General features: G+C 41.4%; 1 protein-coding gene across 1 annotated transcript in view; it reads left to right on the top strand.

Annotated features, from left to right (window-relative positions):
* The window catches only part of LOC148035441 (mediator of RNA polymerase II transcription subunit), a 48333-nt gene extending 28531 nt beyond the window's left edge, over positions 1-19802 (top strand). The window contains exons 2-3 of the mRNA XM_087678959.1: positions 19113-19211; positions 19304-19802. Of these exons, the coding sequence (XP_087535085.1) occupies positions 19113-19211; positions 19304-19399 (195 nt within the window). The 3' untranslated portion in view covers positions 19400-19802. The remainder of the gene's footprint in view (positions 1-19112; positions 19212-19303) is intronic.
* The last annotated feature ends 561 nt before the right edge of the window (positions 19803-20363 follow it).

Genomic DNA, 20363 nt, shown 5'->3' on the forward strand with positions numbered 1-20363 from the left:
ACATACAAGGCAAGATTTGACATATGCATCAATATTAGATCTCAAGGCTGGCCAATAGAAGAAAGTCTCTACCGCTTTGACTGTAGCATCAATACCACGATGTCATGCATACGGTGGAGCATGACTTTCTAATAAAACTTTTGGCCTTAGTTGTTTTGTATCGCATAGTCTTCTATGCATCATGATAAAGCCTTGTTTGAACCCATAATGATCATGATGTTGGCCATTGATCAACTGCTCGTAGATTTCAGAGAAACCTTCGTCATCAGCATACTACTCTTTCATATCATCGAATTCATGGTGATAAGAAATTGAAACAGTTGATACCTGTGGTTTGCGAGATAAAGCATCTGCAACTACATTCTTCTTGCCTTCCACATGCACTATCTGAAAATGAAACATATATAGGAAATTTGCCCAACACATGTGTTTCTTTGACAATTTAGCCTGTGTGAGAAAGTATCTAAGTTTTTGATGATCCGTTTGCACTACAAAATCAACACCAAGCAAATAGTGCTTCCAACTAGAAATTGCATGGATCACATTCAATAACTCTTTCTCATAAATTTGGTAAGTCCTTTCAATGACAGAAAGTACTCTACTCTCGTATGCCACAACTTGGCTATTCTGTATTAATACAGTACCAATGCTATTTCCACATGCATCACACTGCACTACGAATGGCTTAGACAGATCTGGCAAAATAAGTACTGGATCTATAGTCATTTTCCCCTTCAAACATCTAAATGCTGATTTTTCTTTGTCAGTCCATTACCATTTGACATCCTTCTTTTCAAGCGCATGTAAAGGAGAAGCAATCTATGCAAAGTGTCTTACAAATCTTTTGTAGTAAAGAGCATAGGCCAAGGAAACTACGGACATCATGAACGGTTTTCAAGTCTGGCCAAGAGACAATTGCTTCTATCTTTGCAGGATTCATCTTCACACTATCTTTAGAAACTATGTGCCCAAGGAAGTGAATCTCTTCCAAAAAGAATTCACTCTTCTTGCCATTAATAAGCAATGTGTTATGCTTAAGCTCATTAAAGATTGTAACTAAGTGTTTTCTATGCTCCTCTTCATTCTTTGAAAAGATAATCATATTATCAAAGAATGTGCTAATGAAACTTTGATAAGGGTGGAAAATTCTATCCATCATCCTGTTAAACGTTTAGGAGCATTGGTCAATCCAAACGGCATGACTAAAAATTCATAGAGACCAAATGTCGTTCTAAAAGTAGTCTTATGGATATCCTTTGGCTTGATTCTGATTTGATGGTACCTACTTTTTAAATCTATCCTGCTAAACATTCTTGCTCCCTGTAATTGATCAAGAATGTCATCTATCCTTGGAATCGGAAACCTATTCTTGATCGTGTTCTTATTCAAGGCTCTATAGTCAATAGACATTCGCCAAGAGCCATCCTTTTTCTGAACTAGCAACACAGGTGAACAAAATGGAGAACTACTGGGCTGAATTAGTCCCTTCTTTAAAAGCTCATTAACCTGTGTCATAATCTCTTTCTGCTGCACTGCACTGACCTTGTACGGTGGCCTATTGGGCAGACTAGTCCCTGGAATAAGATCTATGGTATGATCTTCAGGCCTCTCAAGGGGTAACTCTCCTAGTAATGAATCTGAGAAACAATCACTGAATTTATCCAAGAAAGCCCTTCTACTTTCATCTAGTACATACATATTACTGTCAACTTCATTAACTTTCTTTTTTAAAAACCAAGTACGTAGAAATATGATTTTTCATTACAGAAGTAATTGCAAAAGCATAAACAACTAGGAGAGACTCTCCTTTAAGCTTCATATCTAACACATGAGTCTTGCCCCTATGTACAAGAGTAATCGTTCTATTGTAAGTATCCAAGATAGCATGCTTCATGTGGCACCATGGAATACCCAACAGAACATCGTAGCCCTCTAAAGGCATAATATGGAACTCCTATGTGTCCACATAGCTCTGAATGTGCATACGGAGTTTGCTAAGAATGGGGGGTGACAGGTTCAGTATGTCTTGGGCATGCCAAATCAACCTGTCCAACTGGTCCCATTTCCTCGGGACGTATATCCAACTTAGCTGCCAATGCCAGTGAGATAAAGTTTGCACGAGCTCTAGGATCAAAGAAAATAAGCATCGTGGAATCTTTAATCTTTCCGTAAGCTTTGCACAATTCTGTAGCATCATCAACTGATTGATCTCCCACCATATCAAGCACTAAGCCAATTCTGGGCTTCTTTTTACTTGGCGCATCTTTATGAGATTGCTGTGGGCACTTAGAAGCAATATGGCCTTTTTTTTTCACATATAAAGCATTTCCTAGCCATCATTAAAGCCTTTCTTTCTTCAAATGATTTGCCAAAAAGTGGCCTCTTCTGCCCTTTGCCTTGTTAAAGAAGTCTGAGGTTGCTGCTGAAATCTTTTCTTCCAAAAAGACTTCTTTGTAAAACTGGTCTTTTCTGGAAATTGCTTCTTCTTCTTGCCAATTTTCTGCTTAAACTGAGAATCCTTCTTTTCAGTGCCTTTAAAGTTGTTAGCTTTTCCTTTCAACAATGGATTTGCCACACCAACATTTTCAATTAACTGTACCATATTTGTAACCCTAGTCTTGGTACAATAATCCTTGATGGCTTCGGGCAAACCGCAACAGTACTTTTCAATTTGTTCTGACAGGGGCATTGTCCTGTAAGAACTCATCGGCAAAAGTGCATCCGCACAATTTGCCGCGTCCAATTTATGCCATGTAGTCATGACATCTACTTCAAATGTGTTAGTTAACCATGAGGCTACAAACAACTATTTGAAATGGACCCAAATGGCAGGTGCATATCCTTGTATCAACAATATGTTCCACCACTGCAAAGCATTACCTTTCAAAAAAGTTGCAGCCTTCCGCACCTTAGAAGTCTCGGTAAAATTCCCTCCAGTGTAAGCTACATCAAAATGCTATATAAATGTCAAAGCTTTCAGCTTATCTTGCATACCACTGAAGGTTTCAAACTTTAATGCCTGACCACCCTCTTTATAGTCTTTAGGCTTTGCACTTTTTCGTGTCAGGTTGTCATAGACAGGTGGCTGTAAAAAGGGAAGTCCCTTAGGCGCATTATCAGCATTCATTTCACTTGTCTTAGCTGCCATATGCCCACTAGGCTAAAAAAACCCAGCCGCTGCATTTTGTACTCTAGGCATCAAATAATGACTCTGCAAAGTCTGATAACCGGGCTGTAGACCAATATTAGCATAAAGTGGGTTCACTACCTCAATAGGCATCATTCCTAGTGGCCCTCTAGGCAAGTATCCCTGATAACTAGTGGGTAATCCAGCCATTGCTTGAAAAGCTATCCCACCACCAAAGTAATTAGGATAAGTAGCAAATTGAGAAGGAATAGTCTGCTGTGCCACTTATGCATAGCTGCCTTGACCATTCACTCCTCGGTCCTATGCTTGTGCTTCTTGTTGCACTAGACCTGTCTCCAGTTTGGTGTCTTCTCCATATGCTCGTGCACATTAGAGGTTTGCCTTTTTGAGCGCTCCATGGTATGTGTGAAGACTCAGCTTGAGAATCCTCATTATGTGACTTCAAAATTTTTTACATCTGAGGATTCTTTACAAGCTGTTGGAAAGAGCCAACCATATTGAGGAGTTGTGCCATAAACAAGTCCTCCTGTTTCTTGCTCCTCATCTTGTGGTTCAATCTCGATTCTAGAAGGTGCTGACACCTGTGCACCAATACTCTCTCTTCAGTGTCTATGAGCAAAAGAAGAACTCTTTTCTTCATGAGGGAGTTTTTCTTTGCCTTTGTCCATGTTTGCCATCTCTCTAGTCTTGTAATCTCTGTAAAACCTGTGTGTATGGCCTTTTCATCCAAAACTGTCTGAGCTTAAATTCTTACAGAAAAGAATTTAAATTTCGGGGATGGAACCATGAAACCGGTCTATGATTCACATAAAGCGGTAGTTCCTTCAGTCAATACCTGGTCTTTTCACATACATAAACAAAGACCTCACTCCCTTGCTCAACACCAGATTGGCCCTGAAGACCGGCGCCCCTCTCGGTATTTCTTTATCAATTAAAAGATGGAAAGTTACAAAAATGAAATGTTCCAAAATACATAATCTGTGAACAGTTGGTTTTCATATTTTCTGAGTAAATCCCAGCAGCATAAGGTGACCAGAACAACATCCCTTTTAGGAAAGCATTTTTTGTGACCATAACTCTATAATTCATGTGCAGAATTGTAGTCTGCGGAACTCTTTATTTACTGTTCTTCCTGTCAAGCATATCCAGAATAACATCCCTTTTAGGAAAGCATTTTTTGTGACCATAACTCAATAATTCATGTGTAGAATTGCAGTCTGCAGAACTTTGTATTTGCTGTTCTTACTATCCAGCATATCTAGAACAACATCCCTTTTACCTTGGCATCATTCCAGCAGTAAAACACTCCCATAAACAACACTAAATCAGAGCTGAAAAACCCTATTGCTGTGTGGCCTGGTCATCACTTTCTTTAGTTCCTGCATTGGAGAAGCCAATAGTTGCTCCTAAACCTAGACAGTGAGGCTCTTGCCTCAACAGAAGTGCAAAGAAGACACAGAACTGTACCTTTGATGGAATCAGCCCATCATGCAGAGCATTTTCTCTGAGAATAGAGAGAGAGAGTTGACGAGAGGGAGCAAGTTCTACCTCCGTAGATGAGTCAGAGAAGACGAAGTACTCTCCATAGCTGATGTACTTGTAGCAATCTGCCCTCAGCTCCTCAAAACTTCACTCTTAGATCTACCCCTCATGCCTATTAGGTTTTTTTTTTAAATGCTCTCTCTCTCTCTCTCTCTCTCTCTCTCTCTCTCTCTCGGGAATTTTTGCCACGTGGCATACATGTTATAATTTTCCCGTTTAAATCTTCCGGTCTAAAATTCTCCATGATCGGTGCAAAATTTGATCTTGGCATAGACCAGAGAATTAATCCTCATGCAAAAACGAAGATAATTACGTGAAGAAATTCTGGGGTCCAAAAATAGTAACTCCCTAAATTTTATGGATGGTGACCCTTGCATTCCTCAAGTTGTTTTGAGCAACCTTTATCATTGCAACCACATCAAAAAGTGTAATATGGCTCAGTTATGGTGACTTTCATTCCATGAGCATTCTCACATGTGCATCTTCTGTCTTGGCGAGGCTCATTGTCCTGCACCATCTCCAGTGGCTTCAGTGCCCATTCAATATGGAACTGGTCCTAAGGCTCAGACAAACTATTAGTCCAATTTGTCCCAATGGCTGCCTCTTCTAGCCATGCAAAGATCCCGGCTTAATCCAAGAGAACTCTGGGGATAAAAAGCAACATCAACTAAAGAAAAGAAAAATAAAATATTTATATAAGTAAATAAGGAAAGCAACTGCAAAAAATATCACCACCTGGTGACATGCGCTCACCCTCAGCTCACTCAATCCAGATCCATCAGGCTCGAACACACTCCACAAGCTTCCTCTCTCCACACCAAGAGCTTGCAAGTACATGAATGGATAATGGACTGTGGCAATACTCCCTCCTTTTGTTATATACAAAAATAGAGGAATTGTCCTACCACAAAATTGTCTGGCCAATTACCAAATAAAGAATAAAGAGAGTGCCCATAAAATTAGGTAGTGGGTGCTTGTGAACCCGTGATATGACTACTACTAACAGATTTCTAGCCTCCTAGGATGTTTGCATTTTGTTCCCAATTGCTCGGATGCCATACTAGCATTTTTCGCATTATTTTATTGTTGTGGACTGCATCAAGTGCAATCAGCCAGATCAGATCAGCCAGTTTGGCTGATTTTCAGCTATATATAGCTGACCACTTGGCTGGGACAGCCATTCGCTTTTCTGTCTCATGGGTGCTTTGTCAAGTGGCTGCAGTCTTCTCCATCTCTGTCATGGACAGCAGGCTGCACACTTTGTGTCTTTGTCATTGTTATTTTCTTCGTCATCGTTGAAGGTGCTGTTGTCATTATTCAGCCTAATTTGGTGCCCTCATTGACATCTCGGGCTCCCAATGTAGGACTGATCAGTCCTCATTGTATTCAGCCTTCTTCTTTGTTCAATACAAACCATTCGTCTCTTCCTGCTTTCTCTGCTTCTCTCCTCTTCTCTCCATGTTCATGATTCTCTTCCCTTGCGCACTCTCACATGTATCATCGCCTACATGAGGACACAAAGTTTCTACCCAAAGAGGAGACCATAGTGTTGCTGAAAACTCAAATTTCAGCCTGCCCTTTGCTGCTGTAAACACACATTTTTTGGTGTTTTCAAGGTGACATTTGACAAAGGCAGGACATCACAACTCTCTTCTTGTAGGTGTTGCTGATTTTCCCTTTGTTCAGGCTTTCCTCTAGCAAAAGACTACCATCTTTGTGTGTTTGTAAGTTATACGAAGATGTTTGATCCTTGATTTATAGGCTTTGATGATTTGGACAAGGAGACTTCTCTTCACTTCTTTGAATGGCGGCATGATTATTGGAGGTTATCGAGCCCTTTTATACGGTCCTTTACCCAAATAGGACTTGCCAGATGGTTTCAACTATTTGCGTTGGTCCTATAAGGTGGAATGCATACTTACACCTTCGATTTTTGGCAGCTTCTTACTCTACCTATATCCTGTCCCGTGGAGGAGCCTCATGAAGGAACAACAATGGATTGTGCAGCCCTATGGGATCGGCTCAACTCTCAAGCCCGATCCTTCCTTTTCATCGGTTTATAGGATTGTATCCTAGTGCATGTTCATAGGTTGAAGAGAGTAGTTGAAGTGGGAAAGAAGCTTTTATCTTTGTAGCATCAAAAGACGTTTGCCCTCAAGATTTCTCTTGAGAAGAAACTTGGGATGCTCTATGCTAATGACTCTCCTTTCATGAAGGATCACATCAACAGGTGGAGGACATAGAGGGATGAGCTTGCATCTCTCGGGAGGACTATCTTTAAAGGATATGGCAATGATTCTCTTCACTCAGCTACCATCTCCAAAGTTTGACGTGTTCTACACTAGCCTTCTGATATGGAGGACTTGAGAGCCTTTTTTCTGGGAGAAGCTTGCCTTGCTAGTCTTGGAGCATGACTAGTAGCTTAGAGAGGTAGGAGTTGTGAGAGGCTGAGAGGATTGAAGCTCAATTGAGATTGGAGTAGACAGTGAGGAGAGTGAAGCACGACACCCAATGCAATAGACTGAAAGAGTATAACTTGAAAGTACAAAGTACAACCCTTAAAGCCTTAGGGTTATAGGGGGTGTTCACACCTGAATATGATAAGTGTCTGTAAGTGTGTAACATAGGCACATACAAAATAAGAGAATAAGTTTGGGAGAAAAAACCTCTCGTACCGAGAGTAAAAAGTGTCCCAGTGTCCTATTGATCACCGACACTCCTCTGTGAGTGTAGGTGTGAGTGAAACTCAACGGACCCCCTTGGAGTGATGAGTGATCAAAAGTACAAGGATCATCATGTAATGGCAGCTTGAGTCCAGGTTTCATTGGTGTACAGATTGGCTTGCAATCCTGTAAGCCAAACCTCTCAAGAAGTTTACCAAATAGTAACATCCACCCAATGACTTTGTCTGCATAGGGCCACATACATCTGAATGCACTAATTGTAACCTGGCTGTGGCTCTAAAAGCAACATCACGGGAAAACGAAAACCGATGCATTTTTCCCAAAATACATCCTTCGCACAAGTGCTCAGGAGATCTCTCCAAAAGAGGTAATCCATCTAGCATCCGCGTACATTGCAAGAGCATTAAGCTACTATAGTTCACATGTCCCATGCGAGCATGCCATAACTCTACCTGTAACATAGCAGGAGTAAGAGTGGATGCTAAGTACGTTGATTGATTAATTGAAAGAGCATCCAACTCGTATAACCCATGATATAAAGTGCAGTCAAGACCAAAGTTGTGTTCCTTATCTCTCACCATGCATCTATCATCATCAAAGGTGCCTTGCAATCCACAACGTGCGAAAGAAGAAATAGAGAACAAATTCTTCTTTATACTTGGCATAAACAAAGCATCTTGTAGGCAGAGAATAGAGCCATCAATGGTTGTGAGCACAATCTCCCTAATACCTCTAACAGGGTATGATGCATTGTTGGCACATTGTACAGACTTGCCAACTAGAGTTGTACCAATAAAAGCAAATAAATCTCTGCGAGATGTGATGTGCCTAGAAGCACCATTGTCAAAAAACCAAGTGCTTGCATCCTCAGTAGAGCTAAATGCTCTATCAGCCTAAGAAGAGTCATAACTGCATGTGTAAAAGCAATAGTCCTTGTTTGCAACAAAGGATGTTGACTTAGTAGCAGTGGAAGGAGCATTTGAAACAGACATTCCTGACTCCTTTTTCTTTTCCTTGGCGATGCCCTTTCTACACTTAGTGATATAATGGCTTGGCTTCTTGCAGTAACGACATTTGCTATTTTTGGCTTGCATGCCCTCTTGTTTTTTATTACTCTGTGAAGTACTTGAAGTCTTAGAGCTTTGTGAAGCATTTTTTACTTGGCTGCCTTTGCCCTTCTGTCTTGCCATAAAAGCCTACTCAGAGGCTATGGCATCTATCATGAGGACGTGAAAATTTGATGCTTTGTTTATGTTTAATTGACATTTGATTAAAGGATTAATCGAATGTGCAATTAAAAGATGCACATGTGTTGCACATGTGAGGTGCAAGCTACTTTTTCATAGTTGAAGGCCGAAGGACCCTGTGAAAAAGATGGGTGTTAAAGGCAAAAGTTGTAACAAGTTACACTTGTTAGATTCTAGGTGAATTTTGGTGTGAGTTTGCCCCTAGGACCATTAATTGGCCATTAAATGTTAGTGGTGGCACTAGGGACTAGGCATTAATTAATAGATTAATGCTTGTCCAAGGGTCAATTAATGCATGGGACCACTTTGGGTTGCAAATGGCCTAGCCAATTAATTTTTGGATGGGCAAGGTCAATTTTCTAGGCATGGATTAATGGTTGAATTAATTTTCAGAATTAATTAATTCTGAAAAGTAATTAAAGGGCTGGAAATTATTGAAAATGGATCAAGAAAGCTGCCACTTGGCAAAACTTTCCCATGCAAGTGGGGGAAAGGCTAAATAGGGTTAAAGGGAGAGGGAAATCTCGTTTTACATTTTGGAGCTGTTGGAAAGAGGTGTTAGATTGTTGCTGCCAGCTTTTGGGGCCAATTCCCAGCCATTGGAGACCATTTTGGTGATGGAGATTGCATATTCTTGACCTTGGGAAGTTGACAATTGCTGCTGATGCACTTTCTCCTGAAGATCACAGTCTCTGATGCTCCTATTGTTGTTGGTGCATCCGTTTGGGGCTGGTATAGCAGGGCAGCAGCTGATTTTGATCAGTTCTTCACGACAAATCTCAAAATTTTCTCTTTCTACAGCATTCTCTCATCTCCTTCAGCCTATGCTCAGCCATTCTCAACAATTCTCAGCCATTCAGAGGAGATCTCAGTCATTTTTGGTGGGCTGATTTGTAATTTCTGTAGTAAACCCTAATTCACAGCAGAAATTAGGGTTTAGCAGCCACCTTGGGATTTGTGCCAGAGATGGGGCCAATAGGGTCTCTACTGTCCAAGAATGTTATGGTAAAGTGTGTATTTCATTTTATGTGCATTTATTTATTGCTGTAATTAACTCTTAAATCAGGTTATCACCACCCATTCCAAGAAGGAAGGCTGGTTTCAACATCCATACCACTGTTTATTTTTGTTTGCTTCTCTTGTAGAAGCAAACTGACTAACTGAAGAAAAGTAATCAGTTGTGGGGCAATCCTCATGATGAGGTTTAGGGCTGTATGAAAAGCCAAGTACAAAGGAGGTAAGGAGTTCAATGTAATAGATATTAGCTGTGTATCTGAGTAGTACTCATCGATATTCATAAGTTGCTCACGCAAGTCCTAAATTTTGTTCCAGTGATCCTGCATAGAATCACCCTCATCCATATTCAATGTCCCAAGCTCTTTCTTTAAGAAAGAGATGCAGGTCTCATTCTTATCAGCAAACATCTTTTCCAAGGCTAGCCAAGCTTCTTGTGAAAAAGCTACAGGCTGAATGTGAGGGATGATGGACCGTTGAACTGCCAATGCAATCAGCTACAAAGCCTGCGCATCCCGTGTATCCCATGCTTTTTGAGCTTCTGATCTTTGGGGAAGTGGCTGAAGTGGAGCAGGCTGAACAGGTTGAGGTACCCGTTGTCCACGTTCTCTTGGAGGAGGAGTAGCAGGAGCCACAACTTCGGGCCTACCTTATTCTCCGTTGCCACAGTCCCAAAGATTTTTCGCAACTAGTACATTCTTCATCATGAAGGACCAAAGTGAGTAATTGTTACCATCCAATCTGTCCTCCTTGGATACGTAGGTAAATACATCCCCTCCCTGATTGGCCATGATAATCAATACCAAAAGAAGCAAAAGAGCAATGTCCAAGCTGGACTAACTTGGAAATCTCCAAAGTTTTTAGAAATTAGCTTGATGCAATTAGTACACTGAGGTCACTCTATCAAAATTGTCTATAATGCATGCAATTCCAAGGTGCATTCAATGCTCAGCAACACTATATGAGCAAAAGTCCCAAAATTTATTGCCCCAAAATTTTCAAAAGTAGCCTATTACTGACTGAGACTGCAGTACATTTGCCAATGTTTTCACAAAGCTCAAAAGCCCCAAAATTCTTGACTTATTTGCCAAGAAATTTGCATCAATTGTTGGAGCTCAGCTGGATGCAACAGAAGTTCGAGGACGAGTGAGCGTGAGAGTGTGACGGGTGGTGAGAGTCAGAGAGGGGGAGTGAAGTACGATTAGATTTGAGTGTACCAACAATGTGTTGGTACACAAAGAATGTGCGTAAGTGTGCATGTGCGTAAGGGTGCATTCACATGTACAACTAAATAATGTGTGTGTACTATACACGGAAGGTTAAATGGGCCTTTATCCCAACAACCTCCCACCTAAAGGTCCGAAGTGAACCTCTAACCAACTCCTACTAGTTGTATGCAATGCTCGTGTTGAGCTTTGCTTAGACTTTTAGTGAGAACATCTGCAGGGTTGTCTTGTGTTTTGATCTTGGTCAATGTGATTTGATCATCTTCCAAAATCTGTCTAATGAAGTGATATCGCATATCTATATGCTTTGTGCGTGAATGATACATGGCATTCTTAGCCAGATACACAGCACTCTAGCTATCACATCCCAAAATTGCAGCATCCATAGACATGCCGAGATCCTCTACAAGTTTGCTCAACCATATAGCTTCCTTAGAAGCTTTAGTAGTTGATATGTATTTAGCTTCAATAGTACTCACTGCGACGATGTTCTGCAACCTGGAACACGAAGAAATAGCCCCACTAACAACTGTAAAGACATACTTGTTGGTGGACCTACGAGTATCGAAGTCACTTGCCATGTGTGCATCACAATAACCCTGCAAACTAAGTGCACCTTGCCCATAGCAAATACACTTTCTTTGTGTACCCTTGAGCTATCGAAGAATAGACTTGACAGCCTTCCAATGTGTTTTGCCAGGATTTGACATAAACATGCTAACAACTCCCACTGCATGAGTAATATCTGGGGACGAGTAGCAACCATAGCATACATAAGAGAGCCACAAGCTGATGCATAAGGGACTCTCTTCATAGCATTTGCTTCCGTGTTATCTTTTGGGCTATTAGCTTTACTAAGCTTAAGATAAGGAGGTAAGGGTACCCCAAAAGGCTTAGCTTCAGCCATGTTAAATTTGTCCAGTACCTTTTCAATGTACTTTTCTTGAGATAAAAACAACAACTTCTGCATTCTATCTTTGCGAATCCTCATGCCCAAAATATGCTTTGCATTCCTCAAATCTTTCATGGAGAAAGCTGATTTCAGCAAATTTTTGAGAGCATCCAAGCTAGTCTTTCTTTTCCCAGCTAGCAACATATCATCCACATACAAAACAAGTATGATGGGGCTGCCATCTGTATCCTTTTTCAAGTACAAGCAATGATCTGCATGCTTGTGTGTAAACCCATGAGATAGCATAAAAGTGTCAAACTTTTTGTACCACTGCCGTGGTGCTGTGCTTCAGCCCATATAGGCTGCGTTTTAGTTTACACACCATCTGGTCTTTTCCAAGAACTACAAAGCCCTCGGGCTGTTTCATGTAAATTTCCTCATCAATGTCACCATGCAAGAAAGTTGTTTTTACATCCATTTGGTACAACTCTTAAGTCCAATACAATAGTGAGAGCAAAAAACACATGTAGAGTGGTCATCTTCACAACAGGTGAGAAGACCTCTTGGAAGTCAATCCCTTTTTTTTGTGCATACCCTTTGGCAACCAGTCTTGCCTTGTACTTGGGTTTCCCATCAATTGTCTTTACTTTGTACACCCATTTGTTTAGAAGAGGCTTCCTTCCTTTGGGCAAGGACACAAGATTCCAAGTATCATTTGCATATAGATATTTAATCTCTTCCCGCATAGCTAGCTTCCACTTACTGCTTAACTCACATGACTTGGCCTCTTTGTATGTAAGAGGCTCACCCTCATTTGTAAGCATCACATAATGCAAGGAGGGGTCAAACCTATGTGGTTGCCTTCTTATGCATGTAGACCTGCGTATCCAATGATCAACATTTTTAGGAATTGGGTCTATATCTGGAGGTATATTATTTTCAGCATTTATTAGTTGCTGTAAGCTATTTTCAACATGTTGTTCATGTTGTACAACACCTTCATTTTCATTGCCGGCACTTGCATTTTCATAATCAACAAGCCTATCTTGCTGTCTATGACTTCCTTGTGCTCCTACTCGTTGTCCATCATCATCTGGCTCAAAAATAACTGGCTGATCATCAGTTTTAGCCTATGGTACAGCACCATGAGGCTCATTTTCTGAAGTAATAGGTGGCTGCAAACTCTGAAATTTGACCTTTTTCATATCTTCATTAGAGGCTAAAGTACCTTTCAGCAATTTTGCCTCATTAAACACAACATTACAGCTGCGAATAATTTTCTTAGATTGACGTAACTACACTCTGTAGCCAAATTCACCCTCATCACCATAGCCCATGAAAATGCCTTTGGTGGATTTTGGGTCAAGTTTGTTCCTCAGCTCATCCCTATCATGCACAAAAGCATCACAGCCAAATATGTGTAAATGGTCATATGAGGCCGATTTGCTAGACAAAACGTCCTTAGGGATGCCATTATTTAAGGACCTGTTTGGAGAGCGATTGCAAATGTGAAGTACGGTTTTGAGTGCCTTTCCCCAAAATTCATGAGGGAGATTAGCAGTGGACAACATGCATAGCACTCTTTCACATAAAGTCCTATTATATCTTTCAGCCACCCCATTTGAAGAAGGGCTGTAAGGGGCTGCAAGCTCCCTCTTAATTCCATGCAAGTCATAAAAGGACTTGAATTCAATTGATGTGAACTCACCCCCATTATTAGTTCTCAAGCATTTCAGCTTTCTACCTGTCTGAGTGGTCACAAATGCATGAAAAGTTTTAAAAATAACAAACACTTCACTTTTCTTTTTCAATAGGTATATCCAAATCTTTTTGGAATAGTCATCAATAAAAGAGACAAAATATGCAGCACCACCCAACGATTTCACGGGCATACTACATATATCAGAATGCACTAAGTCCAAGACATTAGACTTACGAGAGACACTAGAGGAAAATAAAATTTTTATTTGCTCTCCAAACTGATGCTCATTACAAAAGTCAAGTTTAGAGCCTTTTCCATCAACCCTCTTCAGAGAGGTAAGGACATCATGCCCTTTTTGGCTCAGATTGCCTAATCTCTTATGCCATGACTCCAATTGGTTGCAAAATTTAGCAACTGCAAGGAACTTGCCATTCAAGGCTTTACAGGGCAAACAATACAAAGTGCCCTTCTTGGTTCCTTTTGCAATTAGCATGGAACCCTTTTTTACTTTCCACAGACCACCACCAAATAGTGTAGTGTAACCATGCAAGTTAAGCTGACCAAGAGATAGTAAACTCTTTTTAATGCCACCCACATATTTGACATCTTTTAACACAAGCTCTTGCCCATTGTCTAAAGACAAGTGTATAGCACCAATCTCATCAATGCTGCAAGCATGGTTATTTCCAAGATATACCTTTCCATAACTGCCTGCATTGAACATAGCAAAACACTCCAAGCAAGGAGTTACATGGAAAGAGACACCAGAGTCTACAATCCAAGTTTGAGTGACACCACCATCAACTGACAAAAGTGCATCAATCATATCAGCCTTGATAATTTGCATATCTTGCATGTGACATACAAGGGCATCATAATCAATTGCACATAATACATCAGCCTTTGTATCTGAAAGCTTCTCTATGACCACACTAGAGTCCACATTGGTCTTTTCTTTGCCTTTGGTTGCCTCAGATGCATCTGTCGTATCCTCCTTTTTGTCTGCTGCATTATTCTTTCTCTCTTGTTCCTTCATGTAATACTTGCAATCAGGTTTCTTGTGGCCCTTCCAACCATAGTGATAGCAAGTAATGTCACTCTTTTCCTTTCCGTTGCTCTTGCTCCTGTTTCTCATTTCTGCATTTACATTTTTCTTTTCAGCCTTGCCTCTTACATTGTAAGCTAAGTTGCTGCCTTCTTTCCTAGACATATGCTTAATTTCTTTATTCAAGATTGAACCCCTCACCCCATCATATGAGAGGTTGGGGTTATTGCTGAGAGAAACCACCAAAGTCTCCCAAGAGTCAGACAGTGTCATGATAAAAAAGATCACCCTCAACTTATCATCAAAGTCCAAATTTGCATCCTTGAATTGATTTAAAATGCTTGTAAATGCACTCAAGTGCTCAGTTGCACGCTTTGATTCATCCAATCGCATATTCACCAATTTGCGCATTAAATGCACTTGATTAATAGGTGTGGTGATCTCATAGGTAGTTTTTAGCTTCTCCACTAGACATAGGTCTAATTTCTTCATTCAAGATTGAACCCCTCACCCCATCATATGAGAGATTGGATTTATTGCTAAGAGAAACCACCAAGGTCTGCCAAGAGTCAGGCAGTGTCATGATAAAAAAGATCGCCCTCAACTTATCATCAAAGTTCAAATTTGCATCCTTGAGCTGATTTAAAATGCCTGTAAATGCACTCAAGTGCTCAGCTGCAAGCTTTGATTCATCGAGTCGCATATTCATCAACTTGTGCATTAAATGCACCTGATTAACAGGTGTGGTGATCTCATAGGTAGTTTTCAGCTTCTCCCATATTTTATAACCTGTATCTAAACCCTTGATGTTTGTCAAGATGTTATTAGTGACACCCATCTTAATGTAAGCCACAACCTTTTTGTTTACTCTAGCCCAATCTGAATCAGACATTAGTGCGGGTTTATCTTCGTGCAAAGCATCCTCACAATCCTTTAGGAACAATATACCCTGCATACTGTCTTTCCAAAGGTCAAAGCCATGACCATCAAACTCTTCATGTCTGAACTGGAAGAAGTTGCAGCCATTTTATCTCAAACACAAGAGTATATGCCCCTGAACTGCAAAAGCACAAGCTGAACCAGCAAACACATTGCTGTTCTTCCTCAACCAGTAATAAATCTCTGCTGTTTGTACATTAACTAATCACCATACGGGCAAAAAATGCACAAATTTACCAAATTCTGCACAAACCCCCAAAATTTCAGGTCCAAAAATTGCATAAATGTTAGTCAATCTGACCTAGCTGAGCAAAATTTTACCAATACACGAAAAGCCCCATTTTCTGAGATCCAATGTCAAGAAATTTTACTCAAAAGAGTAAAATTTTGACTAATTTGGCAAAATTCCCAATTTAATTGAGGTCACCACATGCAGTGTTTGCAAATTTTGACTTGAATATCACTATCGGGCATAAATGAGGTCAAATTTGAAAAAAGTTCCAAATTTTCAGGCTCAAATTTGCACAAATCTAAGATTTTGCCTCCAGTGCGTGAACTCCCACCAAGGCAAGTGGTAATTGAAAAGATTAAAAGAAAATTTTTTGATTTTTTAAACAACTGACCAGGGGGGGGAGGGGAGTCCGTTGACCGTCGCGCTATCGCGGCTAGTTGTTAGCTGGTGCCAGCCCGTCACGCAAGCATGTGTCCGCTTGTTGGACCCGCTGCTTTAGCTGCCTGTCGTAACACCGCTTGTCTCGCTAGTTCCTGTCGCTAGTTCGCGCTCTGGAATCATCATGCTCGCCCGTCATGCCTGTTGGTCCGTCACACCTGCCCGCCACGTACAACACCAGTGCTACTCGGCACCACGTAGCAAGTCGCCTATGACTTGACTCTCGCCTGTGAACTGCCCACTACTCGTCCCCTTTTGGTGGTCTCGGAAGCATGTGAAGCCTTAAGCTCCAATACCAGTTGTTGGAGCTTAGCTGGATGGAGTAGAAGTTTGAGGAGGACAAAGCCTAGGTGGAGGACAAAGCAGCCGTTGGTGGGTGAGTTAGACCAGTGGACCAAGGCCAGAGTGCAGAAGGGAAGCTATAGGCGGGGCAGTAGGCGCACGCAGGTGGCGGTGGCCTACTGAGATTGGCGGCGCCTGGGGCGCAGGTTGCACTTGTGGCGCAGGCCTTGGGCGTGCGTTGACAGATTGCAACTCTGGAGAAGGCGGGCGTTGGTCACAGGCAGGAAGGGCAGTCAGTTGGTTGAGGCGCAGGGGCAGTGGGCACAGGAACTGAATGCAGACAACATTGGCTGATTGGGCGGGAGCAAGGCGGCTCCTTTTGAAGTGGTGCTGGCTGATTGAGTGGGAGCAGGGCGGCTCTGGGTGATAGTGGACTCTTCAAGGTTGAGGCCAGAGCAGAGCTGATAGTGGACTCTTGAAGGTTGAGGCTAGAGCAGAGCTGATAGTGGACTCTTGAAGGTAGAGCTCGACCCTATTGCTGAGTTGAGAAGCTGGAGCTTTGATACCAAATGTGAGAGGTTGAGAGGATCGAAGCTCACTTGAGAGTGCAATAGACAGTGTGGAGTGAAGCACGACACCCAATGCATTAGGCTGAAAGAGTAACCTGAAAGTACAAAGTACAACCCTTAAACCTTAGTGTTGTAGGGGGTGTTCACACCCGAACATGATAAGTGCTCGTAAGTGTGTAACATAGGCACATACGAAATAAGAGAATAAGTTTGGGGGAAAAAACCTCTCATATTGAGAGTAAAAAGTGCCCTAGTGTCCTATTGATCACAGACACTCCTTTGTGAGCATATGCGTGAGTGAAACCCAACAAGAGCTAGTGGATCCGGCTCCACGAAGGCTTTCACAGTAGATTGAAGAGGAGGGAAGTAGAAGGTGAAGCCAAAGGCGAAAAAATAGGATGACATGAAAGAGGATAAGAAGGATACTAAGAAGAAGCCCAAGCATCCCCACTGTGGGAAGGGCGCTCATTTGAAGGAGTATCGACAAAAGTACCTCCATTTGAAGCATAAGGAGGGATCCAAGGATTCGAAGGCTACTCCTCACTACCACTTGGTCTGTCTTCCTACATTTGTTTGAAGAGGATTTTGTCTTGCTTCTTCCTTTCCGAAGAAGCCTTGGCTCATGGACAGTGGGGCTTATTCCCACATGACTTTCGATTGGGATTGGCTTCAAGGCATGCGTTCTAGAGGGGCATCTGTCACCATTGGTGACAACTCTTCCATACCTATTCGAGGAGTGGGGACCATTCCCCTATTGCTTGATCGGCAAAACTCTTTAGCCAAAGTTCTCTATGTATTAGATTTGGGATTTAGCTTATTGTCTATTCATGGTCTTATAAAACTAGGTACTTGAGTGGTTTTTACGCAAGATGTAGTGACTGTGGAGACTGCTTCTCTATGGGTGTGGTACTTTTTTTGGATAGGTACATGGGAGGGTGGGTATTATGAGCTTACAGTGCGTGTTGAAAGGACCTTCCACGAACTTGGACTGCTTTGGTATGCTCGATATGGGCATCTCAACTTTGATAATATTAGGTGGGTTTGTGGGCTTTGCTAAAGAAGATGGTGGAGGGACTTCTAGATTTTCCTCCCATTCACGCACTCTACCCTAGTTGCTTGAGGGGCAAGTAGCATAGGTAGCCCCATCCACAGGTTGCTTCAAGGAGGGCTACTACATTGCTCAAGTTGGTTCACAGTGACCTTTGCAGATCTATGGGCACGGCCTCCCATGGGAAGGCCATACACTTTGACGTTGTCGCTGTGTGCGGCCATACTTCTTGGAGTACAAGAGTAACGCGTACTTTAACTTTCACAAGTGGAAGGTGTTTTCGTAAATGGAAATGTCATCTAGGGGATTTTTTTAAATGTCATCTAGGGGATTTCAAGGTTCGAGGTGTATGAGTAGACCACGGCGGCGAGTTTTGTTCGAATGTTTTTTCTCTGTTTTGTAGGGATCACGGTATTTTGGTGGATTATTTCCATGCGAACTCACTATCTGAGAATGATATGGTGGAGTGTGAAATTGGACCATGCTAGAGATGGTCTGATCGATCTTTCGCAGCAGGTCCCCTACATAAGCATTGCAGGATATGATTCCTTATGAGTCTTTCTTTGGGAGGAAGCCTTTTGTATCTCACTTTCATATCTTTGGGTGTGATGCATATATCCATCTAACCCTGTCATGACTCTAACCATGAACTATGGGCAATGCTTGAAGTGATACAAGATGGAAAGCACCCAAGGCTCAACATGATCCATCTCACACTAGTGTACTCTGTGAGACCAGTCATCTCACCAAACATGGCTTGAGGACAAGCAGAGTGGAAACTACCTCTGTAATATGTGGGATCTTCAATCAAAACTTAAAAGCATAATTGTATCTCCCCTAAACCCATTGGCAAATAATTGTTGAAAAGGCCGAGCAAGCAACATCAGAATTCTTTCACGAACAGTTGAAGTAGGTTAGCTTCTTTTAATGAAGCATTTTGACGCATGTAACTTTGCCATAGTTTGCAATGTGCATCAAAAGGTGTTGTGAGTTAGCTATGCTAAGCATAAATATTCAGACTATGACATGGAATCAGGAGTGATGATTGATGTGATAACAGGAGTTTTGTCTTTTTATCTCTGACCTGTTTATTTGAGTCTGCAGATGCGAGACCTGGAAGGAGATTCTGTAAATGGTACTGTGGATAAGTCGGACCCAGCAGAGGTTGAGAGGCTGGAGCAGCGTGTGTCTGAGCTAAGACAGGTTATGCTTCATCACCTTTTCAACCGTACTTTTCCGCATCCTTTGTTTATTTTGAATACACACTGAATTGTAAAAGCATTGATTTGACGCAGGAAGTTGCACAAAAAAATCAGATCATAAAAGCATTGATTGATCACATTCGGCAGTTGATTTTAGACATATCGATGTGGCAAAGTCTGAGTGTCTAGATAAGTGAATTGTAAGTCTGTCTTGGTGGAAGAGAAGGGCACGAGCAAACATGTGATACCTAATCTTTGTCTCCATCTGAATCATTGTGATCAGTCACTGCAATGGTGGGGTTGGCCTCATCCTCTGGTGCAGTATTTGAAATCGAGGATTTCACAAACCAACCACTTGTGGTTGCCAACTGTCAATATATAGCATTCACTGCTTTTGTAGTTACCTCATAGATCATGATATTCTCTTGGGAAGGCTAAGCTTTGTGGCCCTAATTGGCTGATGTGTTTTGTCTTAGAATTTTGCAATGTTGACAGTGTGAGATTGATCCAGGTGAACTATTTTTTAAAGGTTTGCAACTTGATAAAAGTGGTAGTTGAAAGCTACAGCTAACCATTTCAGATCTGTTAATTAGGCATTGTGTAATGACGATGAATTTTCTGAGCAAAGGAAAGCTGGTTGGGAAGTGGTAGGCCATTCCATTCCATTCGCGTGTTCCATTTCACAACTTGCAGCTAAGTAGGCTACATGGTGGTGGGGGTATATCATTGAGGGGATAGTTTGATTTCCATGGAGTCCTCTCCTATTTGTCTATATTCTTTATTTGGCTAGCAGCAAAAAGTGGGCAAGCCTTAAAATATTTATTCCTTAGGTAGAGTTGCCAATTCTGTCATTTCACTTGCTTCTGCATGCTCATTGAAACTAATGATATTACTTAATATAGAAATGGATGTGCAAAAAATGTAGGAAATTAAGAATAGAGACATTTTTACTTGAAGAGAAAGTTAAGACATTTAATGCCTCATTTGATTGCCTTGCTTTGATAGCTCACAACTTTGAATATGATTCAAGTACAAGTATTTGTGTTTGAAAACCAAGGGGAAGGGGCCAATTGAACAACTCTTCATCTTGGGGTTGATGAACAAGCGGCAAATGGGAGCGAGGCAATTATTGAGTTTAGATTGGGTAGCCAGG

Source organism: Lygodium microphyllum, chromosome 5, assembly GCF_053477565.2.
Source record: "Lygodium microphyllum isolate KBCC chromosome 5, Lygodium_microphyllum_v1.1.10, whole genome shotgun sequence".
Classification (NCBI taxonomy): Eukaryota; Viridiplantae; Streptophyta; class Polypodiopsida; order Schizaeales; family Lygodiaceae; genus Lygodium; species Lygodium microphyllum.